Source organism: Trachypithecus francoisi, unplaced genomic scaffold (assembly GCF_009764315.1).
Source record: "Trachypithecus francoisi isolate TF-2019V2 unplaced genomic scaffold, Tfra_2.0 Lachesis_group10, whole genome shotgun sequence".
In the NCBI taxonomy this organism is placed as follows: domain Eukaryota; kingdom Metazoa; phylum Chordata; class Mammalia; order Primates; family Cercopithecidae; genus Trachypithecus; species Trachypithecus francoisi.
In genome coordinates, this window is record NW_022681455.1 from 2,837,350 (window position 1) to 2,864,142 (window position 26,793).

The 26,793-nt window shown below is 44.0% G+C and overlaps 1 protein-coding gene and 1 pseudogene across 2 annotated transcripts; both read left to right on the forward strand.

The window, feature by feature from the left end:
- Window positions 1-594: 594 nt before the first annotated feature.
- Window positions 595-11,201, forward strand: LOC117088290 (protein FAM136A-like). The gene is made up of 2 exons (XM_033219473.1): window positions 595-694; window positions 10,738-11,201. Exons 1-2 carry the CDS (start codon window positions 595-597, stop codon window positions 11,187-11,189), a joined length of 552 nt encoding a protein of 183 aa, XP_033075364.1. The 3' UTR covers window positions 11,190-11,201.
- Window positions 11,202-24,366: 13,165 nt separating this feature from the next.
- Window positions 24,367-25,967, forward strand: LOC117086623 (annotated as a pseudogene). Its single transcript, XR_004438483.1, has one exon. The product of XR_004438483.1 is annotated as an elongation factor 1-alpha 1-like (transcript).
- Window positions 25,968-26,793: the final 826 nt, after the last annotated feature.

The window sequence follows — 26,793 nt, forward strand, 5'->3', positions numbered from 1 at the left end:
CACCCAAAGAGGACCGGCTTCAGGCTTGCGGGATCTCTGGCCATTCTTTCTGCTTTGTGTTAGGTACCAAATTCCCCTGTGCTTGGAGGAGAAGAAAACCTAAACATTCTTATGATCAGATTGATATTTGTCAGGGTTGGACTGTGGCTAAGAGCAAAAGTCAGTGCCCCAGTGAATTCAACATGCCGCGTGAACTATTATTATTCTCAGAAGGACAAGGCTAAAACCTCTCACCTAGAACAGCCACATTATATCAGACTTTTCCCAAAGTTTAGTAATTTCATTTGGAGAGGGCATAGATTTATACCATCTTATTTTCCAAGACTGTGTATTGTAAAATTAGCTGAAAGTAAACCTTAAAGATTATCCCTTAAAATAGTGTAAAATGATCACCATTTTAAGAGTATGTACTAAAAGTCTTATTTTTCAGCTTTAACTACAGTGATGCATTTGCTAATGGTATTCTTCTTCCTTGAATTATGACTAAGAGAAATTTTTTTCCCATGAGGTTCTTTTGCTGCTCGTGACTTAGCTAAGAAAGTGGTCATAATTTATATGCCCTCTTGTGTACATCTGTGTGCATCCTTGAATAACATGGGTGTGGGTGAACTAAGCAGGCAGGGCTGCACAGTCACCGTGTCTGATTTATATGCCACGGACTTTGAGCCAAGGGCTATAAGGAAAGACATCGCTGGTGAGTTACTGGATTAATCAATGTCTTAGTCTCTTCTTTAAGGATTCCCTTTCTTTCTTCATAAGAAACTGTCCAACTATGACCACATATTGAATGGCAGAACAAGGGCCAGGAATAGGGGTTTAGAGAAAGGAACTAATGGTACTCCTTAACATTTCCAAGATATAAATATACACCCACAGTTCAAGTGCAGACAAATGAATGCCCTCAGCCACTACTCAGGAGGTACCTGCCAAGCTTATGCACCTGAGATGCATTTTCATCATTACTAGACTAAAACAACCTTGGCCAGGTGTGGTGGCACACACTTGTAATCCTAGCACTTTGGGAGGCCAAGGCAGGAGGATTGCTTGAGCCCAGGAGTTCAAAACCAGCCTGGGCAACATAGTGAGACCCAGTCTCTAGTTTAAAATAAAAGAAATAAACAATTTCATCTGGCTCCAAATTTGGCATTGGTCATATTTGCCTTTCTCAATATTTTCCGAATGTCAAGTACAGATTTCTTAATAGAGTGTCCTAGTCAGTTCTAGCTGCTATAACAGAATACCATAGACTGAGTGGCTTATCAACGTCAGAAATTAATTTCTTACAGTTCTGGATGTTGAAAGTCCGAGATCAGGGCGCCAACACAGTCCGGTCCTGGTGAGGGCCCTCTTCCAGATTACATGCTGCCAACTGCTCGTTCTATCTCACGTGGTGGAAATAGGGTGAGAGCGCTCTCTGAACAGCTGGGACTACAGCCATGCACCATCACGCCTGGCAAATATTATCTTTTATTTTTTGTAGAAGTGGGGTCTGGTCTCTCTATGTTGCTCAGGCTGCTCTCAAAACTCCTGAGCTCAAGCGATCCTTCTGCCTTGGCCTCCCAAAGTGCTGGGATTACAGGGGAGAGCCACCGTGCCTGGCCACTTAAAATTGTTGAGTCTTATCATATGTAAATTATTCCCTGTAGCAGGATGAATTGTATCCCCGCCAAAAGGCGTGCACAAGTCTTAACCTGTGATACCTAAGAACATCGTATTTGGAAACACGACAGAAGATCGTATTTGGAAACAAGGTCTTTGCAGGCATAAATAAGTTAAGGATCTCAAGATGAGACCATCCTGAATTTAGGGTGGACCCTAAACCCAATGGCTGTGTTGTTATAAGAGAAAGCAGAGAGAGATTTGAGACCCAGAGAAGCCCCCAAGGGGAAGGCCATGTGAGGATGGAGGCAGAGACTGTAGTGAGGCTGCTGCAAGCCAAGGGCACTGATGATTACCTACGCCCACTAGGAAGCAGGAGAGAGGTATGGAACAAATCTACCCTCACAGCCTCCAAAAGGAACCAGTCCTGTCGACATCTTGACTTCAGACTTCTGGCCAGATCTATAAGACAATAAAATCCCATCATTAAAAGAAGGAAAGGAAACAGAAAAACCAAAACCAAAACCAAAAATACCCTCCAATGATCAATTACAAATATTCTAGAAACCAGGGGAAAGGAGAAAGTCTCAGTAAAGAAATTGAAGATATAAAAAAGAAACAGGCCAGGCACAATAGCTCACACATCTAATCCCAGCACTTTGGGAGACCAAGGTGGGAGGATCACTTGAGACCAGGAGTTCAAGACCAGCCTAGGTAACACAGTGAAAACCCATCTCTATGAAAAAAAAAAAAAATTAGGTTGGTGTGGTGACACGTGCCTATATTCATAGCTACTTGAGAGGCTGAAGCAGGAGGATTGCTTGACCCCAGGAGTATGAGGCTGCAGTGAGCTGTGATCACGCCACTGCACTCCAGCCTGAGTGACAGAGATATACTGTCTGGAAAAGGAAAATAAAGGAAAAAGAAGCAAATGGAAATTTTACAACTGAAAAATACAATAACCAAAATACAATCTCAAACTCCAAACAACATAAACCAAAAGAAATACACATCCAGATATATCATAGAGAAACACATGAAAGTAAGGATAAAGAAAAACTCTTGAAAGCAGTCAAATAAAAAATATACATATTACCCATAGGGGAACAACAATTCAAATGGCTGTAGATTTCTCATCAGAAACCATTTATCTCAGCAATACATAGAACTAGAGACAGAAAATCATCAAGGAGATGACATTCCATCATTGGTGTGGTTGGGATGTCCCTTACAAATCTCATGTTAAAATGTGATCTCCAGTGTTGGAGATGGGCCTAGTGGGAGGTGTTTGGGACGTGGGGGCAGATCCATCATGCATGGGTTGGTGCCGTTTCCTTGGTGATGAGTGAGTTCTCACTCTATTATCCAGTGGAAACAGCTTATATATTATCCAGTTCACATGACAGCTGATTGTTTAAAAGAACCTGACACCTCCTCCCTTCCGTCTCTCTTCCTCCCTCTCTCAGTATGTGATAAATTGGTTCCCCTTGCCTGTGCCATGATCAGAAGCTTCCTGAGGCCTCCCCAGAAGCCAAGCAGACGCTGGGGCTGTGCCTGTACAGCGTGCAGAATCATGAGCCACATAAACATCTTTTTCCAGCCTGAGATATTCCTTTATAACAATGCAAAGCAGACTAACGCAATCATTAATCAACTAGATCTAATTAACACATATATTACGCTCCATCCAACAATGACCGAATACACATTCTTTTTAAGCACACTTGGAACATTTACCAGGATAGATCATATCCTGCAGCTTAACAAATTTAGGAAAATTGGAATCATACAAAATATGTCATTTGACCATAATAGAATTAAACTATAAACCAATAAAAGGAAGACAATAGAAGAAATACCACACACTTGGAAATTAAACATACTTATAAGTGACCCATGGGTCAAAGAAGTCTTGAGAGAGATTAGAAGTATTTTTAACTGAGTGAAAATGAAAATACAACATATGAAAATATGTAAGATGCAACTAAAGTGGTCCTTCCAGGGAAATTCATGGCATTAAAAGGCTTACATGAGAAAAGGAGGTCTTGAATCAATAATATCAGCCTACACCTTAAGAAATAAACAAAGAAAAATTCTGGAGAGTCACCCAGCCATCCTGTTCCGGATATTGCCAAATTAGGTAATTTCAGACAGCCTCAGAATGGTGATCCTCTGCCCGCTCCCTTTCCTGGGCCAGCACCGGTGGAGATCTTCCTGTACCCTTCCTTCCTCATACCTGGGCTGATCACCCGGCGTGAGTGAGAACCCGGACTGGCTGTCCAGCCGCAGGGCCCCCGGATGATCTTTACTACTAGGTGGGATGCCCCTTTATAAAGTGCACGCCAAGTCCCTCAGCAGACGTCCGTGGAACTCGGCATACATCTCGGCGTTCGTCTTGGCAGGATGTCCCAAGCAGACGTGCGGTTCATGACCCTGAGTGGCAGTGCCCCCGAGGCGTGTGTCTTCCAGTTCCACCATGGGACAAACCCCGTCTATTCCTTCAGACTCACCGCTAGGCTGCATCCTAAAGCATTAAGACAAATTTAACCCTCAGACTCTCAAAAAAAGAAATATCTAATTTTCTTTTGTAACACAGCATGGCCCCTATTCAGGAAATCCTCAAATTAACCTCCTCAGTCTTTATAATCAAAAGCAAAATAAGGAAAACAGGGCTAAGAAAAAGAAAAAAGCGAAAATGCAGGGACAAGAGGCAGGCTCAATGGCTGGCTGCTTTACAAGCCCCCAGCTTCTCCAGGTTTCCCTAAGGACACGCCTCCAAATAACTGCTGTCTGTGCAAAAGGTCAGGCTACTAAAGGTCAACTTACCCCGTAAAATAAATGGGGAAAAGCTGGGCATAGCCTGCGCACTCTGCCACAAGCTTGGCCACTGGAAACAGGATTGCCCTGAAAGCTGAAGGACCCCCAGAACAAAAATTCAACCCCCAGTGGCTTTAATCTAAAGGCGCTCTCTGCTGCAGCTGAGAACAGCGCACCTTAACGAGAAACCTGTGGAGGTGGGAAACATTTGTTCCACATTCTGCAGGTCTGAAGTGCTAAAGCTTTCCTGACGGAGATAAAGTGGAAAAGAGTGCTAGCTCCACACCATGCAGTTGCTGGGAGGCTCACAAGCCCTCCTGTAAAGCTGAACCCTTGCCTCTTCATTCTTTCTTTTCCTTTTCTCTTTTTCTGTTCAATCCAAAGATCCAGCCTTAAAAGGGAAAGACAATTTCTAACATCCTAATCTTTGATTTTATTGTTCTCTTTAAAACTCCAGATGCTTGCACATTATGGCCTGTTTTCATGTACATTTTAAACTTATGAGCAAGTTGCAACAAGAAGAATTCAGAGCTCAAATGGTTAACTTGCCTTATAGAGTTAAATAAAGCTTTCTAAAGCTCTTTATTGTCCTCTTTTTCCGTCTGCCTTAGATCAAGGTGGTTTTATAATCACCTGTAGAAACTCTAACAGGTGCTCTTGAGTGCAGGTTTCTAATAACTTTGGAAATTGTAACGTTAGAATAAAGAAAAAAACTTCCCAGACTCCCATTAAAAGCTAATGTGTTCATAAATATTGAGCAGAACAGAAGTTAATTACATAAACTAAACTAATGGAAAACTAAAAACTAAAAGACAAAAAAACTAAAAACTACAGTTATTTGCATATATTCATTAAAAATCTATTTTCTGGCTGTGTGTCATGGCTCATTTTCTGGCTGTGTGCCGTGGCTCACACTATGGCGTGAAAATCTATTTTCTATTTTCTGGCTGTGTGCCATGGCTCACACCTGTAATCCCAGCACTCAGGCAGGTGGATTGTTTGAGCTTAGGTGTTCAAGACCAGCCTGGGCAATGTGGCAAAATCCTGTCTCTATGAAAAACACAAAAAATTAACTGGGGATGGTGGCACATGCCTATAGTTCCAGCTACTTGGGGGGCTGGGGCGGGAAGATTGCTTGAACCTGGGTGGTTGAGGCTGCAGTGAGTTGTTATTGCGCCACTGCACTCCAGCCTGGGTGATAAAGCGAGACCCTGTCTTGGAAAAGAAAAGAAAAGAAAAAAAATCTGTTTTCTTTCGTAACAGGTCACAGTTGGAGACACTGGTTATTTTCACCAAGCTTTAACTGGAATGGCATGCTTTTTTGGGGGGGTGGGGAGGCGGAATCAAAGTTAACTTATAAAGCCAATAAAAGTTCCTTGGAAAAGCTGGCCTCATACCTTATCTACGCAGTCCCTGTGCAGGGTTCCTAACCGTGATAAGTAAAGAATGTCACTTTCTAACAGACCCAGGAGCCCCAAGTTGTCTTGGGACTTCAAGAGGAAAAGAATTTACCCAACTCATACAGGTGTTTAGTGGCACAAACCCATAACTGGGCTTAAGGCATTAAAGTCAAATCTGAGATTCTCTATGAAATAAAGTTTCAGCAAAACCAAATTTAAAAAATAAAAGAGTCTATATGCAAAATAATTATTCTTGCTAACTTCATGCAAATACTCAAGCCAAGTATAATAAGACTAAAACTTATTTTACCAATAGATTTTTTTCTATTATAATTTGTTTTTAGTAAACTGGAAAGAAAAATTACGTTTCAGAAAAGCTGTAGTACACCTGTCACCAAATTCTAGTCTTGTCCACTGTTTTAAAGTTTTTTATTATTTTTCACAATTTTAACCAAATCCTGAATTCTTTCGCTACAAGTTCCCAATGCATTCAACATTTTTTTCCTTTTATTTTTCCAATTTAAACTCAATGGATTTGCTATTACCTCTTTCCTAAGGTCCTGCAAACTAAAGTTCATTGTTTAAAATACAAGCAAAAGAATGAAAAGGGTAAGATGGCCACTGCCTTCCTCCTCTATAACTAAAAATGCGTTGAGTTTAACATCCGGATAAATTGTGCCCAATGTTAATGTTTGTTTTTTTCTTCTGTTTCCATAAAAATGCCTCTTATTAAAAATTTGTTTGCCTTCATCGTATATAGAGGCTGTAAGGCTCACCTCCACACCACAAACTCCAAGGGGTCTGGCCCTGTCCTAGGGCCTTTAGTTCAAGCCCATTGCAATTACACCCTCAACTCTAATCAGACACACCAGGAATGGGAGACAAGTTCACTGTGCACCTCCACAGGTTTTTTCTATGGTGGGGAAACAATAAAGTTAATGCCAGCAAAATGTGTAGTAATTCTTTCATACCTGTACATAGTTCAGCAACTGGAATGGAATATATAGAAATAAAGGTCAAAACTAAACTAACTCCTCACTAGTACATCTACAAACTTTTCCTTGATTTTCTCTTATTGAATTAACATTTAGAAATCTTCTCTCTCAGGCCCCACTTCTCCCACCTATAATAATGCTTATATTAGCTTATTTGTATTATGTATTATTAATGCACTATCTTGTTTTGTGTCTTCTAGAATACAACAATTTCAAACTAAAATGTCACTGCCGTGAGGGTATCAGCCACTAAAAGAACTCCATGACTCTCCTTTGGATACAGCAGGACAAAATTTTAGTCTACAAATGCCGCCCCCAACCCCATGGTTACACAATGACTCTGCCCAATTAACTCCCAAGCCAAGGATTTAGGCCCTTGTAACCTCCTGACAGACTAACAGGATGAAGTCGGGCCAGCTTGATGCCTCTGGTCAGCAGGAAGCAGTTGGAAGATGAAATCTGCACCCACATGCTAAATATTTCTTATTGTTGCTCTGTTAGGGAGATGTGGAGTCCTGACCAGGGAAAGGGAGTCAGGCTTGCAGGACCAAGGGAAAGCAAAAAGAGAAAGCAGATAAGCTACAAGTCTGCCTTTCTCATGGTCTGGGATACATAGCCCTCCTGTGCAAATAATTCACAGTCTTCCTGCACCCAGCTATCACAGGACACCTGCAAGTTAACTCACTGCAATCTCTGTATTATCAGTACTACACAAAGCCCTCTTCAGCATGAGCACTGCCCTACAAAATCTCCACAAGTCTTTGTTTCTTTGCAGTCAGCTTTTGCTGACTTGCTCATTGTCTCTCTGGCAATATATTTTCCTACTTTCTCTAATAAATCTGCCTTTCTGTACCAACAACTGTCTTGGTAAATTCTCTCTCTCTTTTTTTTTTTTTTTTTTAGACGGAGTCTTGCTGTTGTTGCCCAGGCTGGAGTGCAATGGCGTGATCTCGGCTCACCGCAACCTCCACCTCCCGGATTCAAGCGATTCTCCTGCCTCAGCCTCCACAGTAGCTGGGATCACAGGCGTGCGTCACCACGCCTGGCTAATTTTGTATTTTTAGTAGAGACAGGGTTTCTCCATGTTTCTCCATGTTGGTCAGGCTGGTCTTGAACTCCCGACCTCAGGTGATCCGCCCGCCTCAGCCTCCCAAAGTGCGTGAGCCACATTGCCCGGCCTGTCTTGGCAAATTCTTATACCCCCACACCACTGTCCTGGATAGTTGTTGCTCCCCACAACAAATACCATGAGCATCTCTATGCACATAAACTTTAGATGAAATGAACCAATTCCTAGAAAACTACAAACTGCTAAAACATGCACAAGATGAAACAGACATAATTAAATAATCCTATGACTATTAAAGAAATCAAATGAATAGTTAAAAGACTTCTAAAAAGAAATCTCCAGGCCCATATGATTTTACTGGTGAATTCTACCAACTATTTAAATGAGAAGAAAACATTAATTCTCTACAATCTCTGTCAGAAAATAGAAAAGGGATACTTTCCAACTCATTTTATGAGGCTTTCATTACTATTATAACAAAAGCAAAGATAGTACAAAAAAGAAAATTATAGACCACTATACCTATACCATTATGTGTTTCTGAATACAAAGAAATCCCCAACAAAACATTTGCAAATCAGCAACGTATAAACAGAATGGTACAGCATGACATAATGGTCTTTATTGTATGAGCAATGTATACAAAGAATAGTATAGGCCAGACACATTGGCTTACTTTGGTAATCTCAGCACTTTGGGAGGCTGAGGAGGGGTGGAACACTTGAGTCCAGGAGTTCAAAACCAGCCTGGCCAACATGGCAAAACCCCGTTTCTGTTAGAAATACAAAACTTAGCCGGACGTGGTGGCGCATGCCTGTAATTCCAGCTACTCAGAAGACTGAGGCAGGAGAATCACTTGAGCCTGGGAGGCAGAGGTTGCAGTGGGCTGAGATCGCACCACCCTACTCCAGCCTGGGCAACAAGAGTAACAAGAGTGAGACTCTTTCTCAAAAAAAAAAAAAAAAGGATAGTATAGCATGACATAATGTTTATTATACTAGCAATGTATACAAAGAATAGCACAGCAAGATATAATAATGTTTATTCCAGGAATGCAAGTATGGTTCAATATTTGGATCTCAACCAATGTAATCTACCATAGACTAAGGAGAAAAAAGCCCACATGATCATATTAATTAATGTAGAAAAAGCACTTGACCAAACTTAATGTCCATTCATGGGGAAAAGGAACCTCTTAGCAAGCTTGGAATAGAAAAAAAAGTCTTTTTTTTTTTTTTTTTTTTTTTGTGAAACAGAGTCTTGCTCTGTAGAGAAGGGGTTTCAACATGTTGGCCAGGCTGGTCTCGAACTCTTGACCTCAGGTGATCCACCCGCCTCAACCTCCCAAAGTGCTGAGATTACAGATGACAGCCACCACGTTGGGCCGAAAAATATGTCTTTAATTTGACAACAGACATCTAAATATCTACAGCTATCATTATGCTATTCTCATAAAATTAAGAATGAGGCAAGGATGTCCATTCTCACCTAGTCAGTGCAATGAAAAGGAAAATTTACAAAAAGACACACAAATTGGAAAGTACGCAATAAAACTAGCCCTATTTGCAGATCATATGGTTGTACATGTAGAAAATTTCAAGGAGGCCGGGCGCGGTGGCTCACGCCTGTCATCCCAGCACTGTGGGAGGCCGAGGTGGGTGGATCACCTGAGGTCAGGAGTTCGAGACCAGCCTGGCCAACAAGGTGAAACCCCATCTCTACTAAAAATACAAAAATTAGTCGGGCGTGGTGGAGGGCGCCTGTCATCCCAGCTACTCGGGAGGCTGAGGCAGGAGAATCGCTTGAACCCAGAAGGCGGAGGTTGCAGTGAGCTAAGACTGTGCCATTGCATTCTAGCCTAGGCAACAAGAACAAAACTCTGTCTCAAAAAAAAAAAAAAAAAAAAATAGAACTAATAAGAGAATTTAGCAAGATACAAGGTCAATGTGTAAAGGTAAATTGTCTTTTTACATACCAGCAATGTACAATTGGAACCCAAAATTAAAACAATAAAATTCACCGTAGGTCCTCAAATAAAATAATCTCACAAAACATGTACATGCTCTCTACGCTGAAAACTAAAAATAGCTGATAAAAGACATCAAAGAAGGTCTAAATAAATGGAGAAAGACACCATGTTCATGAATTCGAAGAATCAATATTAAAAAGATGACAATTCTTCCCAAATTCATACATACGCTTAATACAATTGCAATCAAAATCCCAGAGAATTTTTGGGAGACATAGACAGGTTGATTCAAAAAATTTATACAGAAAAGCAAAGAAGTTAGAATAGTTAGAACAATTTTGAAAAAGTAGAATAGATTGGATTTACCCTGCACAATTTAAAAATCTACTCTAAAGGTACTTTAATTAACAAACACAGTATGATATTGGCAAAGGAATAGATGCAAGATAAATGAAACAGTAGAGAGAGGAGAGTGAGAGGAATAGATCCACATACATATGGCCAATAGATTTTTTAAATCATTTTTAAAATTAATAGACTATTATTATTATTACTCTTATTATTATTCATGACAGGATCTCACTGTTGCCCAGGCTGGACTGAAGTGGCACAATCATGGCTCACTGCAGGCTCGACTTCCTGCTCTCGAGTGATCCTCCCACCTTGGCCTCCCACAGCTGGTACCATGGGTGTGCACCACCATGCCCGGCTAATTTTTTTATTTTTGGTAGAGATGGGGTTTTGCCATGTTGCCCAAGCTGGATTTGAACTCCTGAGCTCAAGCTATCCACCTGCCTCGGCCTCCAAAATGCTGGGATTACAGGTGTAAGCCACTGTGAGTCTGTGCCTGGCAAGACTTAATTTTTTTAGAATAGTTTAGATTTCTAGAAAAATTAAGCAGAGCAGGGCAGCGCAGGGTCGCCGTGGGGGAGCTGCAGCAGCTGCAGGTACAGGAGGTAGTGGACTCCACAATGAAGAGTCTGGAAAGAGAGAGCATGCAGAAGGCACAGGGTCTCATGTTCAGGTGCAGTGCCAGCTGTTGTGAGGACAGTCAGGCATTCATACAGCAGGTGCACCAGTGTATCGAGTGCTGCCATGTGCCTCTGGCTCAAGTCCAGGCCTTGGTCACCAATGAGTTGGAGAAGTTCCGGGACCACCTGGCCCGGTGCACCATGCATTGCAATGACAAAGTCAAAGATTCAGTAGATGCTGGGGGTAAGGAGCTTCAGGTGCAGCAGCAGCTGGACGCTTGTGTGACCAAGTGTGTGGATGACCACATGCACCTCATCCCAACGATGACCAAGAAGATGAAGGAGGCTCTCTTATCCAGTGGGAAATAAAAGTCTTTGCCAGTGGCCAGTGAGGGCAAGAATGTATTTTTTATAAGGAATTGGCAATTTTAGTATTTTAAGCAAAGTTTATGAACGAACAAAGGAAGGATGGCCACGAGTATAAGGCATATGTCACTTGCCTCTGGACACTGGTTCTTTTATGTTTCAGTCCTGAAAGAGAAGTGGAAAAAAGTGGTGCTAAATTGGGTCAGAGAGATTACGGGAGAGTTTTAGAGCTTGTATTTCCTATGGCCAGCGCTTGTCCTGGCAGTAAAGGATCTCCTCTGTGACAAGCCAGAGTCCTCCAAGGCACCAGACTCTTCTTACTACACAGGTACCAACAGGCTGGCAGGTTAGAGTTGATAGAGTTTGAGGAGAGATATTTTCTCTTTGTTGCCAACATCCTGTTTACCACAAGTGTCACTGCACCATTTTCCATAAGCTGTGAAACAAAATCCATGAGCTCACTAACTCAGAAGGGAAAAAACTTTCCTGGGTCTTTTTTTTTTTTTGGTTTTGTGTAATTTATACAAGGGCATACAAGTTGATTTTAAGATGTGGAATTGGGAGGGACAGTAGTTTGGATAAGAGCTTCAAAAAGTTCCTTGTGGATCCCCATTTTTGGTCATCAAGATGTGGATGTGTATTTCTTAAAATTATTACATGCTGCATCTTTCAGCCTGGAGACGATGCAAAAACATGAGAAGCGATGACACACTAATTATGGGAAGCAGAGCTCCCGTCTTACTGGGTGATGGGCCCTGAGGCTGTGTGTAGCAAAATCACAGGGCAATCTTGCAGTAACACATTCGCCTTGAAGAGAAGGGGGTTTTAATTGGGATATGTACTAACATCAATGAATGAACAGTAAAAGAGGATCGGGTGGCTACCTGATTATAAGAGAGTTATGAAGTACTGGATTTGGAAAACCTTGCTATAGAATGGAATGGAATGAAAGCCTAAACCTAGCATTGCTTACTTAGCCCCCTGAATTAACAGAGCCCAATTGAGACAAACCCCCGAAGCTACTGTAAATGGAATTACTTTCATAATTTATTTGACTTGTTCATTTCACATGTATAGAAACAGCAGATTTTGTGTGTTGATTCTGTATCCTACAATTTTTCTGAATTCATTTATTAGCCCTAGCAGTGTTCTTGTGGATTCTTGGAGATTTCATATATTAAGATCATTTTACTTGGGAATAAGGATAGGTTTACTTCCTCCTTTCAAATTTGGATGCCTTTTATTTCTTCCTGTTTAACTGCTGTAGATAGAACTTTCAGTACAATGTTGAATAGTGGTGGGTAATGTAGACATCTTTGTCTTGTTTCTGATCTTAAGGAGAAAGATTTTAGTCATTCACCATTGAGTATGATTTTAGAGTGGGTTCTTCTTAAATGTAGTGTATCACAGGTTCCCTTCTATTTATCACAATTCCCTTCTATTCCTAATTTTCTGTGTTTTTATCATGAAAGGCTGCTGGATTTTGTCAAATGCCTTTTCTACATCTATTGAGATGATCATGTATTTGGGGTTTTTTTTGTTCTATTAATGTAATGTCTTCCAATAATTGATTTTCTTATCTTGAACCACTCTCACATTCCTGGGCAAAATGTCACTTGATCCTTTTAACATATGTTGAATTTAGTTAAATCTGCCAGACAATAACACTTTGTACTCAATACTAAGATGTACTAATGGGCTGGGCACAGTGGCTCAAGCCTGTAATCCCAGTATTTTGGGAGGCCAAGGCGGGTGGATCACGAGGTCAGGAGATCGAGACCGTCCCGGCCAACATGGTGAAAACCCGTCTTTACTAAAAATACAAAAATTAGCTGGGTGTGGTGGTGCGCACCTGCAGTCCCAGCTACTCCGGAGGCTGAGACAGGAGAATCCTCGAACCAGGGAGTCGGAGGTTGCAGTGAGCCAAGATCACGCCACTGCACTCCAGCCTGGTGACAGAGCAAGACTCTGTCTCAGAAAAAAAAAAAAAGTACTAATGAAGATTTTACATTTATCAGCATAAAGAGACAGAAATAACTCTTATCGGTACCTTAGGAGTTCTTGGAATTAGATGTAGCTCTTTTTTTTTTTTTTTTTTTTTTTTTGGTAAACTGTGCCATTTTTCAGGAATCTGGTTTTCATTTCAGGTTTTAATTTTTTTCTTTTTTTGAGATGAGGTCTCCCTGTTGCACAGACTGGGGTGCAATAGCACAATCACAGCTCATTGCAGCCTTGAACTCCTGGATTCAAGCGATCCTCCTACTTCAGCCTCCCAAGTAGCTAGGACTACAGGTGTGTGCCACCATGCCTGGCCAATTTTTATATTCTTTGTAGAGATGGGTCTTGCTTTGTTGCCCTGGCTAATTGAACTCCTGGCCTCTAGTGATCCTCCTGCCTTGGCCTCCCAAAGTGCCGGAATTGCAGGCATGAGCCAGTATGCCTGACTGAGTGATGGATCTCAGTGGGCTCGGAGCTACCTCCAGGGCAGGCAGTGAGCTTGATCCCCAAGGGCAAACAAAAGTGTCAGAAGCAGTGATCCTGCTGGGCTCCCTGTTCCAGCTGTCCCCTCCTGGGAAGCACAACAGGAGGACTCCCAGTGGTCTCCTCTTCAGGCAGGCAGAGTGCTGAGCTGTGATCTTTGCCTCTGTGCCACACCATTTACCTGAGTCATGGTAATGTGTATTGAACAAATATAAATAGAACCAATTGGTTATGAGAATTTTTGAAATTAAAAAACATTTGAAAGGAGTTTCGGGCAGATAGTCTATTTTTAAAATCTCTACTTGTATCAGGCATTTTCTAGCTGTTTTACTGTTGTCCATAGGATGGAGGGGGAATGAGAATTTGGGGGAAATCTTGGTATCTAAGAACGAAAATACCTGTAGATTGTCTGAAACCATGCTCTCCATCTAATTGCATGGTGGTGGGGGCGGGGTCATGGGTGTGTGGTGATAGGTATGGGGGCGTTGCCTGGATTTTCAGATTTGACTTTGTTTCTCCCGGTAGAAAAAGCGCTTCCGTGTGAGAAGTTCAGAGCCTGGAAAAATCCAGAAAAGATCACTAAGTGAAGTTCAGGTTTTCCATTCCAGAGTGAAGCTGGTGGACAGTGCTGGCGTGGAGTCTTTTCTTTGAAGTTGAGGAATGACTGTGATTTATGCAAGCCAAGGCCGACTTTTCTGGGATGTCAACTAGGAAGAATATGCCCTGGCTCCAGCTGACTCACATGTGCTTTGCCGAGACCAGGGAGGAAGGTAAAGGGTGACTGTGGCCTGCACAGTGGTCAGGAGTGCCCTGGGCAGCAGAAAAAAGAACAGAACAAAATTTTGCACAGACCACTCTCCTTTTCTTCATCAGGCACCACAAAACCAGCAGCATTTTGTTCTAGGGCGAGCTCTCTTCTCCAGGAGGTGCAGTCGCTCTTTATGCGCACCCTCCCTTCTGCCTACTGTGCCCTCATTGAAATCTTGTGGGTCAAAAATCAATGCAGCACTTCCACTAGCCAAATGCAGCACGAGCACCAGGTTTGTGGACAGCTGGCCTGAGCATCACCAGCTGCTGGGAATGGCTGAGGCACAGACGGGTGCAGTTAGGGCCAAGGGGGCTATGCTGGTTTGGGGGCACTGGGGAGCCCTGAGTGGCGCTGCCCTCTGCACACCCTGGAACGCCGGCTTCTGTCCCAGGCTGTGCCCGTTTTGTGGATGTCTGCAGGAGCTTCTTGGGGATTCGGGGACCAGCCCCCGATATGCCCATGTCCTGGGATCTTTTCAAAGCTCTCCCCAGCCCCTCCATCAATCCCATACTGCCATGCTCACCAGGAAGTGCCAGTGTTCAGGCCCCCTGGATTGCAAAGCCAGAGATCTTGATGTGTTCACCCTGCAGCCACCCACGGCTGTTGAGACTCCTAGGCAGTTGAGACAAAGTGACTCTTCCTCCCTCCAGTGTCACACAGACACCTGCATGTCCCACCCTCATGGAGTCCTTTGTGAAAACAATCCCAATTCATGAACAAGGCTTGTTTCTCCATTTGTTAAAGTATTTTTAAATTTATCTCAGTATTGTTTTGCAGTTTTCACTATATAGATATGTATTTTACATCTTTTGTAAGACTTATACATAAGTACATATTATTTTGGATGTTTATAAATAATATTGTCTACCCATTTCAATTTGATTATTTGTTGTTAGTATATAGAAATACAACTGGTTTTTGTATTTCAACCTTGATAACTTGCTACAGTCACTTATTTTAGTAGCCTTTTGTAGATGCCATTGAGTTTTCTACATAGACAATTATATCTCTTGCTACTAATGACAACATTTCTTCTTCCTTTCCAATCTGGTCTTTCTCTTGCCTTACTGCACTGAGTAGAACCTACAGCAAAGGGCATTTTTTCCTCAGTGTGATATTAGCTATAGGTTTTTCACAGACGCTCTTTATCAAGTTGAAAACGTTCTCTTCTATTTCCAGTTTGCTGAGAGTTTTTATCAGAAATGGATGTAGGAATTTGTCAAATGCTTTTTTTGTATCTTTGAGATGATCATATTTTTGTTTAGATTGTTAATACCGTGGCATGGTGGCACATGCCTGGAGTCCCAGCTACTCAGGTGGCTGAGGCAGGAGGATCACTTGAGCCCAGGAGTTGGAAGCTGCAGTGTACTATAATCATGCCTGTAAACAGCCACTACACTCCAGCCTGGAAAACACAGGGAGCCTGGAAAACACATAAATAGCTAATGTATTTGTTTGTTTGTTTGCTTGTTTGAGATGGAGTCTCATTCTGTTGCCCAGGTTGGAGTGCAGTGGCATGATCTCGGCTCACTGCAACCTCTGCCTCCCTGGTTCAAGAGATTCTCCTGTCTCAGCCTCCCCAGTAGCTGGGACTACAAGCGGGCGCCACCGTGCGCAGCTAACTTTTGTATTTTTAGTAGAAACGGGGTTTCACCATTTTGGTCAGGCTGGTCTTGAACTCCTAACCTCAAGCGATCCACCCATCTTGGTCTCCCAAAGTGCTGGGATTACAAGTCTGAGCCACCACAACTGGCCTGGTTAAGGTTTTTATATTCGGCATATTTTTATGACAATAAAAATATTGGGGAAAGTAAACAGACAACTTAGAGAGTGTGACTAGGGGTTAATGTGAAGACACTGCATGATCCACGTTGTGTCCAAACAACAATTTTAACCTATCAGTGTGTCTTTACAGCATAACAAAAAGAACAGAGAGACATAGTTGTGCTTATCTCCTAAACTAAAATCTGGAGCAGAGCCTGACTGAGCATCTTCCAGGGCCCACTCCTTATCTCCAGCTGTCTAGAGCACAGGCATAGGACTGGGGTCTGCAGAATACTGCAAGAAGTGAAGTGGGTGCAGAGGAGTGGGCTCCACCCAGGACAGCTGCCCTGTGGACATAAAGGAAAAGAGCCTAATTGTGGCTGAAGCTGAGTTGGGGGCAAATATGGAGTTTAACAGAGTGGGGCACTGTTACCCCTCAAGAGGAGGCAGACAGGTCTGATCACTCCAAACACCCAAAGGTGAGTTCAAACCCTTCCCCGTTCTCTTGACTTCACTGGACAGCTGGGAACCTGCATCTTTGGTGGCTGAACATCCCCACTCTGGTTCCCTAAGGACAGACCCTGAATTGATTCCAGGAAACCCTGTGTCCAGGGAGACACTACACTTCCTAGGCTGCCTTGCAGTTGAGACGGCCAGTGAGGCGTCCGCAGAAGTGACCGCAGGGCTTCCAGGAAATAGCCTCAAGAAGCTCACTCAGCTGGGGCTGGGAGGTGTGGGAGCTAGTTCCCTCTGGCTTTGTCCATGGCTCTCTTCCCAGCTGGACTGTGGGATGATGCTAGGGCCCAGTCAGCCTTCTTGTCGTCCTGGGGATGGAGGCTATGCACCAAGGGTAGGGAGCAGAAATACCAAAAGAACCTGGATTCCTGAGGCTCTCTTGGGGCTGCAAGACAGTGGTGGATTGCTAACCGCAGATATTTGTGTTTATATATTTTCCACGCAGGAACTTCTACAATGGCACTGAGTCTGTAGGGAAGGTTACGGCCTGTCAGTCTGAAACTGCATAAGGGCTCCAGGCACAGGCTTTGTGTCCAAGCACCTTGGTGTGTTTAAGGCACATCACAGCACCGGAGAATGTGGGAGAGGTCACATTCATGCATTCAAAGTGCAGGGAGGTTCCTATCCTGACACAAGCAACATTTACAAGAATGAACTTAAAGCTGGGCAGTGAGGAAGGAAAGGAAAAAGAAAGTTTATGAATACAGGTGGTATTGTTTGAACCGGTCAGTTGCACTGTAAATCACAATAAAATATCACTAAAACAGAAGAGTTGGCCTCCCTGAGGATGAGGCCTTTGGGTCTCTAGGCATTTGCCAGCTCTCCTAGCTTAGGGGCAGGGGCACCTGCACAGCCCTCTGCTTTCCCTAGAATTACCAGCAGCGAGCATATGTCAGGGAGAGACATAGTTGTCTTAGCACTGAGGCTGAAACCCTGGATGTTCTTGGGAGGGCACTGATTGTGAAGAACAAGCTACTTGTCTAGTCCCTGGAGGTCACTCCTTAAAGCCTCCTGATGAGGCAAGTTTACAGGATCCACACTCCCCAAGCCAGCAGTGACACCCACGCTTGGCAGTGAGAAGTAGGGCTGTAACTTAAGTAGGGCTGTGAGCCAAAAAGGCGGGTCGGGAAAGGGATTTATCTTAAAGGAAAAAGAGAGGACAGTGAATGACCTCATCATTAGCTGGGAGGCTCAGGAGTGCCCTGGTAGACAGTCACTGCCTGTAGGTGACTGTGTAGAAAGCAAACTTTGGCTGTCACAGTGCATAGGGAGGCCTGGCACAGCCTAGGGAAGCAGAAGTCTGGTCGGTGAGGCGGAGGAGGAGGGCCCTTCTTCTGACCCCACGGGCGTGGCTTGGCCAGGAAGCTCAGGACTCACTTCTCCCCACTGCTTGGCCACCTTCTCAGTTCACTCTCAATCTATCGGGAACCTAGAGGGAAGGCGGCTGCCCCTGGCGCACACCGTGGAGGGACCCTGAGGCCAGCGGAGCGCAGGTCTAAGGTGGGGCAGGTGCTCTTAGGTTAAAAATAGAGGTTAAAAATAGGGGGAAAATCTTTTTTTTTTTTTTTTTTTCGCGACAGAGTCTTGCTCTGTCGCCCAGGCTGGAGTGCAATGGCGCGATCTTGGCTCCCTGCAAGCTCTGCCTCCTGGGTTTACGCCATTCTCCTGCCTCAGCCTCCCGAGTAGCTGGGTCTACAGGCGTCCGCCATCTCGCCCTGCTAGTTTTTTGTATTTTCAGTAGAGACGGGGTTTCACAGTGTTAGCCAGGATGGTCTCGATTTCCTGACCTCGTGATCCGCTCGCCTCGGCCTCCCAAAGTGCTGGGATTACAGGCGTGAGCCACGGCGCCCGGCCAAAACCAGGGGAAGAATCTTAAGCACTATTACGGACAGGCCCCCAGGAGGGTTAAAGTCAAGGTGGAGGCCAAACTAAGATTGGAAGGTGAGCGGGAGCGGGGAGGGATAGCATTAGGAGATATACCTAATGTAAATGACGAGTTAATGGGTGCCGCATAACAACAGGACACATGTATACATATGTAACAAACCTGCACGTTGTACACATGTACCCTAGAACTTAAAGTATAATAATAATAATTTTTAAAAATGGTTATGATTGTTTAAAAAAAAAAAAATTGGAAGGTGAGTATGGAGCCCGGAGTCACGGAGGTTCCGAAGCGGGTGATGGTTTCTGAGAACCTCCAGGCTCTTCACGAGTTCTGTGAAAGCTGCTGGAGTTGACTCCGTTACTAGCAGTGAGTGGGACACAGTTCCTAACCCACACACAAGTTCGTTCAGCTTGACCCCTCCTGGCAGGAGGGCTCATCTCTGGGCAGGTGCTGAGGCCACAAGAGAGATACGAATGGACTTTGTACTCTTCGGGGAGGGTAAGCGGCGGGGGGGTGGGGGGCCGGCAAGAAACAATAACGCCGGCAAAGAAAGCACCACAAAATTCCAGGTGGCGGTAAGTACCAGAACCATGGTACCTAATAGTGACACGCAAATAAAGTACTCTAGCTGATCAAACAGCAGGGGAATGTTTGCTATTTTACATAAGTGCTCCAGGAAGGTGCCTCAGAACAGGGACAGTGAATGGTGACGTAGAACCTCCGGGGAGGCTGCAAGAGGGAACTGCCTGCCCCTCCCAAGTCCCCCGGTCCCCGGTAGGGCGCTCACCCTCAGGCCAGAGCAGGCCGGGGTAGGAGCCACAGGACTGGAACCTGCGCCTCTGCGAGGACAGCTCTCGGAGATGCGCCAGGTTCCAGCTACAGGGCCGCGTTCCGCAGACGCCGGGCAGGCAAGAGCGCTGCGGCTCCGCCCGCGGGGACCCGTAGCCCGCACGGATCCAAGCAACCCAGGACCAGGGCCGCAGGACTGCAGGACTGCTTCAGCAGCTCGCGGGCCACACGCAGGCCCCGCCCACGCCGAGGCCGCACCCCGCCCCTGAGCCCCGCCCACACCCCGCCTCCGGCCCCACGCTCCGCCCACGCCACACCACTGCAGTCCGCCCCCGGTCTCGTCCCAGCCCTTCGAGGTTGGGGAGGACCCTGCTGGGTGTCGAGAAGATGGAAACTGGACCCACAGGAATGGATCGCAGAGGCCGGGCGCCGTGGCTCAAGCCTGTAATCCCGGAGGCCGAGACGGGAGGATCACCCGAGGTCAGGAGTTCGAGACCAGCCTGGCCAACACAGTGAAACCCCGTCTCTACTAAAAATACCAAAATTAGTCTGGGAGTGGTGGCGGGCGCCTGTAGCCCCAGCTACTCGGGAGGCCGAGGCAGGAGAATTGCTTGAACCCAGGAGGTGGAGGTTGCAGTGAACCGAGATGGCGCCATTACACTTCAGCCTGGAGTGCATTGAGACTCATCTCAAAAAAAAAAAAAAAAAAAAATTGGAGTGCTGGGATGCTGATGCTGTGCGGGGAGGAGGGACGCCCCTCCCCTGTGCCTCCCCTCCCCATCCCTGGCAGATATCCAGGTTACAGAATGAGAGTCTGCGGTGCGACAAAATGAATGAGCCACTGGTACTCCGCACCCATCAGCCTGCTAGATCTCTCGGGGAGTTACGCTGGTGAGAGAAACCAGTCCCAGAGATCACAGATGGATGATCAATTTCTCCAAAGAACAGAGGAGAGAAATGCAGGACTCCTTAGCGGTGCCCAGGAGTTAGGGAGGCGGGTGCGTGTGGCTATCAAAAGGCAACCCAAGGGGTGCCTGTGAAGGAAATCTGCGTCCCGCGGAATGCAACACGCCGTTGGGATACCAGACCGTCCTTTGTGAGATGCCACCATTGTGGGAAACCGGATAAAGGGTGCATGGCTCCACAGAAAAAGTTCAATTAAAGGAAAATGGTTTAAGGACAAGGAAATACCTAGAAAATGGAAAGTCTTGGAATCAGAGCCAATGGGGGGTTGGGGGGGCGGTGCTGGTGAACAGTTTGGGCCGATTGTCTTTTTTTCTAGAGCTTGCTGGCTTCTGCCACCTCATTTGGCAGTCACCTGCCACTGTGACCTCCCCAAGGCCCCTTTCCAAACTCCAAACTCTATACCTTGATTTCTGGTGTCTCTACAGATAGAGACCAGAAACATTGATGTCCTACTCTAACAACAGAGCAGAAGGAAGGAAGGTTTCCCCTGTGTTTAGAATGTTCCTAACGAAAACAAATGCAACTGTTGATTGCACTTCCTGAGGGTCGTTAGGACTTTCCCTCTCATATACTTATTGGTTCATTCATTCCTTCATTTTGCTGTAACTCACAGTGGCCCTCCCCATCCTAAGGTGCAGTGCTGGCATTGGTCTATGTATTGATGCTGTTCTCCTTGTCTTCAGAGGTGAGAATGTGCCCTCTCTCTGAGATGCCCTCTTGCCCCTAAGCTCCCCAGCGGGGAACAGGCTGCCTTGTCTCGTGAGTTCAGATCCTGGGAGCAGCTTTCATTTAGGAATGGCACAGCAGGTCCTGGGAGCATTGGCGCCTGCGCGCCCATCTGTGACGCTACGTCACCACCTTGTGGCAGCGAGGAGAGATCACAACGTGGACTGAGCAAGTTGCTCCCTGCTTGGGGTTGGAAGCTGGACTGGAGTAGTTCCCTGGGTCTTTTGAATCGTGTAAGTTGAACGGTGGTAGATTCCAGGACAGTTCAGGAGGAGCCCATCCTCAAAAGGAAAATAACAGAACTTCCTGCTAATCTGGTATTGGAGCTGAGCAACTACTGCAAACAAATGAGATGTGACCATAATTGCATCCTGAGTTTGAGGAGGAGGTCATGCTACTAAAACGAGACAAAATCAGCTCCAACGACAAACATCGTATCTGGGGGTTTTCAGATTCTCACTTTTCATGTAATCCCCAGCCTTAGTGGAATTCAAGAGTCGGAGCTGGCATTCTGGGCAGGGAGGCAGCTGAGGCAGGTACACATCTCTTCTCCCCAACGCCCCCTGTTTCTAGTTCCGAATAAAATGGACCATTGTGGAGCTAAGGTAAGGCTAAACTAGCTGAGCCACCTCCTGAAGAGGTCATTGCTTTTGTTTTTATTTAATGAGCTTTCTTTCCCTTCTGCTACGAGCATCCCCATCCCTTTGGGAAACCAACTCTTAATAACAGAGTTTTTTGTACTTTTTAACTTTGTTTTTCTGTAGCCAAATATGTACAACATAAGATATGCTGTTTTATCCATTCTTAAGTGTACAGTTCAGAAGCATTAATTACATTGACAATGTTGTACAACCTTTCCTGCTATTTATTTCCAAAACCTTTTTCAACAGAACAAATAAAAAAACGGTGCTCATTGTATAGTAACTTCCCATTCCCACCTCCTTTCATCATCAGTAGCCTCTAATCTACTCTCTGTCTCTATGATTTGTCTGTCCCATGTACTTCACATAAGTGGAATCCTACACAATGGGCCTTTACACTCAGCTTTATTTCCCTTGAAAACCTTGTTGGCAAGTTTCATCAGTGTTGTAATATGAGTCAGAACTTCACTACTTTTTGGCTGAATATTAAAAATGCACAGGTCGTTTGAGATTTGTGAATAATGTACCAATGATTATTGGCATATATGTATCTGTGTGACTCCCTGCATTTAATAATTTTTGTATCTATTGAGGAATGGAATTGCTATTACAACAATTCTATGGTCATCCTATGTTTAGCTTTTTGAGGAATAGCCAAAATGCATTTCACAGTGTCTGCAATTTTACATTCCCACCAACAATGTATGAGGGTTCCAATTTCTCTATGTTTTCACCAACGTTTGTTATGTTGCTTTTTTTTCTACATTATAGCCATCCTAGCAGCTGTGATGTGGTATCTCATTGTGTTTTTGATTTGCATTTCCCTAATAACTAATGACTTGAATCATCTTTTCATGTGTTTACTGGCCATTTGTATACCTTTGTTGGAGAAATGTCTATTCAAGTCCTTCGCTTATACTTTAATTGGATTGTTTGCCTATTCTTTGTTGAGTTGTAGAAGTTCTTTATATTCTGAATTTATCAGATATATGATTTGCAAAAAGTTTCCTTCACTCTGTAGGTTGTCTTTCTTGATAATATCCTTTGATGCACAAAATTTCAGATTTTAATGAAGTATACTCCCAATGGATTTTGTTTCTTTTTGTCTTTTTGGTTGTTGTTTTGCCAGAGATTTTGGTATCAGATTAAGAGCCTATTACCAAACCCAAAATTATGAAGATTTACTTCTATGTTTTCTTCTAAGAATTTTATGATTTTAGTTTTTATATTTAGGTCATTACTTGTGAGGGTTTTTTAAAATATGGTGTGAAGCAGGGTCTCACTTTACTCATGCATGTGGAAATACAGTCCTTCTCTATCATCTATTGACGAAACTACTCTTTCCCACATTGAATACCGCTTAGCGCCCTTGGCCATAGATATATGAGTTTATTGAGGATCCCTTGTACATGTCTTGCTGCTTTTATGATTTTCTCTTTGTCTTATACAGACATTCCTCATTTCATTGCATTTTGCTTTATTGCAATTCACAGATATTGTGTATTTTACCTATTGAAGGTCTGTGGCAACTGTGTCAAGCAGGATTTGGGGACCATTTTTCCAACAGCATGTGCTCATTTCTCGTCTCTGTGTTACATTTTGGTAATTCTCACAATATTTCAAACATTTTCATTATTATTACCTCTGTTATAGTGATCTGTGATGTTACTATTATAATTGTTTTGGGGTGCCACAAACTATAGTCGTATAAGTTGACAAAATTAATGGATAAATTTTCTGTGTGTTCTGACTGCTCCAGCGAGCAGTCATTTCCCCATCTCTCTTCCTATCCCAAATTCTTTGAGACAACACAGCAATATTTGAATTAGGTTAATGAAGAACCAACCCTATAATGACTTTTAAACCCACAAATAAAAGAAGAGTTGCATGCCTGTCACTTTAAATCAAAAGTGACACATGATTAAAGTTAGGAAGACATGTCAAAAGCCAAGATATGCCATAAGCAAGGCCTCTTGCACCAAACAACCTGCCAAGTTGTGAATGCAAAGAAAAAGTTCTTGAAGGAAATTAAAAGTGCTACTTTAGTAAACACATGAATGATAAGTAACACAGTCTTATTGCTGATGTGGGGAAAATATTAGTGGTCTGCATATATCAAACCAGCCACAGAACTCCCTTCAGCCAAAGCAGAATCCAGAGCAAGGCCCCAACTCTCTTCAATCCTATGCAGGAAAAGAGAAGTGAAGAAATTGCAGAAGAAAAATTGGAAGCTAGCAGAGGTGGTTCATGATGTTTAAGGGAAGAAGCCATCTCTGTAACATAAAAGTGCAACGTGAAGCAGGAAGTGCTGATGTAGAAGCTGCACCAAGTTACCCAGAAGATCTAGTTAAGGTCATTGATGAAGGTGGCTACACTAAACAGATTTTCCATGTAGATAAAACAGCCTTCTATTGGAAGAAGATGCCACCTAGGACTTCCATAGCTAGAGAGGAAAAGTCAATGCCTGGCTTCAAAGCTTCAAAGCATAGGCTGACTCTGTTGTTAGGAGCTAATGCAAGTTGGTGACTTTGAGATCAATGCTCATTTACCATACTGAAAATCTTAGCGCTTTAAGAATTATGCTAGCTCTTTCACAACGGGTTTGCTGCCAGAACACAGGTGTCGTGAAAACTACCCCTAAAAGCCAAAATGGGAAAGGAAAAGACTCATATCAACATTGTCATCACTGGACACGTAGATTCGGGCACGTCCACCACTACTGGCCATCTGATCTACAAATGTGGTGGCATCGATGAAAGAACCATTGAAAAATTTGAGAAGGAGGCTGCTGAGATGGGAAAGGGCTCCTTCAAGTATGCCCGGGTCTTGGATAAACTGAAAGCTGAGCGGGAACGTGGTATCACCATTGATATCTCCTTGTGGAAATTTGAGACCAGCAAGTATTATGTGACTATCATTGACGCCCCAGGACACAGAGACTTCATCGAAAACATGATTACAGGGACATCTCAGGCTGACTGTGCTGTCCTGATTGTTGCTGCTGGTGTTAGTGAATTTGAAGCTGGTATCTCCAAGAATGGGCAGACCCGAGAGCATGCTCTTCTGGCTTACACACTGGGTGTGAAACAACTCATTGTTGGTGTTAACAAAATGGATTCCACTGAGCCACCCTACAGCCAGAAGAGATATGAGGAAATTGTTAAGGAAGTCAGCACTTAAACATTAAGAAAATTGGCTAAAACCTCGACACAGTAGCATTTGTGCCAATTTCTTGTTGGAATGGTGACAACATGCTGGAGCCAGGTGCTAACATGCCTTGGTTCAAGGGATGGAAGGTCACCTGTAAGGATGGCAATGCCACTGGAACCATGCTGCTTGAGGCTCTGGACTGCATCCTACCACCAACTCGTCCAACTGACAAGCCCTTGCGCCTGCCTCTCCAGGATGTCTACAAAATTGGTGGTATTGGTACTGTTCCTGTTGGCCGAGTGGAGACTGGTGTTCTCAAACCCAGTATAGTGGTCACCTTTGCTCCAGTCAACGTTACAGCTGAAGTAAAATCTGTCGAAATGCACCATGAAGCTTTGAATGAATCTCTTCCTGGGGACAATGTGGGCTTCAATGTCAAGAATGTGTCTGTCAAGGATGATCGTCGTGGCAACGTTGCTGGTGACAGCAAAAATGACCCACCAATGGAAGCAGCTGGCTTCACTGCTCAGGTGATTATCCTGAACCATCCAGGCCAAATAAGTGCTGGCTATGCCCTTGTGTTGGATTGCCACACGGCTCACATTGCAGGCAAGTTTGCTGAGCTGAAGGAAAAGATTGATCGCCGTTCTGGTAAAAAAACTGGAAGATGGCCCTAAATTCTTGAAGTCTGGTGATGCTGCCATTGTTGATATGGTTTCTGGCAAGCCCGTGTGTGTTGAAAGCTTCTCAGACTATCCACCTTTGGGTCGCTTTGCTGTTCGTGATATGAGGCAGACAGTTGCGGTGGGTGTCATCAAAGCAGTGGACAAGAAGGCTGCTGGAGCTGGCAAGGTCACCAAGTCTGCCCAGAAAGCTCAGAAGGCTAAGTGAATATTATTCCTAATACCTCCCACCCCACTTTTAATCAGTGGTGGAAGAACAGTCTCAGAACTGTTTGTTTCAATTGGCCATTTAAGTTTAGTAGTAAAAGACTGGTTAATGATAACAATGCATCATAAAACCTTCAGAAGGAAAGGAGAATGTTTTGTGGACCACTTTGGTTTTCTTTTTTGCGTGTGGCAGTTTTAAGTTATTAGTTTTTAAAATCAGTATTTTTTAATGAAAACAACTTGACCAAAAATTTGTCACAGAATTTTGAGACCCATTAAAAAAGTTTAATGAGAAAAAAAAAAGAATTATGCTAAAACTACTTTGCCTGTGCTCTCTCAGTGGAACCACCAAGCCTGGGTGACAGCATGTCTCTTTACAGCATAGTTTACTAAGTATTTTAAGCCCACTGTTGAGACTCACTGTTCAGAAAAAAAAGATTCCTTTCAAAATATTACTGCTCATTGATAATGCACCCTGATTACCCAAGAGCTCTGATGGAGATGTACAAGGAGATGAATGCTGTTTTCATGCCTGCTAGCACAACGTCCATTCTACAGCCCACGGATCAAGGAGTAAATTGAACTTTCGAGTCTTATTTAAAAAATACACTTCTGGCCGGCGCAGTCGCTTACGCCTGTAATCCCAGCACTTTGAGAGGCCGAGGCGGGTGGATTACCTGAGGTATGCAGGTTGAGACCAGCCTGACCAACATGGGGAAACCCTGTGTCTACTAAAAATACAAATATCAGCTGGGCGTGGTCGCGGGTGCCTGTAATCCCAGCTACTTGGGAGACTGAACAAGGAGTATCGCTTGGACCCGGGAGGCGGACGTTGCAGTGAGCCGAGACCGCGCCACTGCACTCCTTCCTGGGTGACAAGAGTGAGACTCCATCTCAAAAAAAAAAAATAATAATAATAATAATAAAAAATACACTTCATAAGGCTATTAGCTGCCAGATATAGTGATTCCTCTGGTGGATCTGGGCA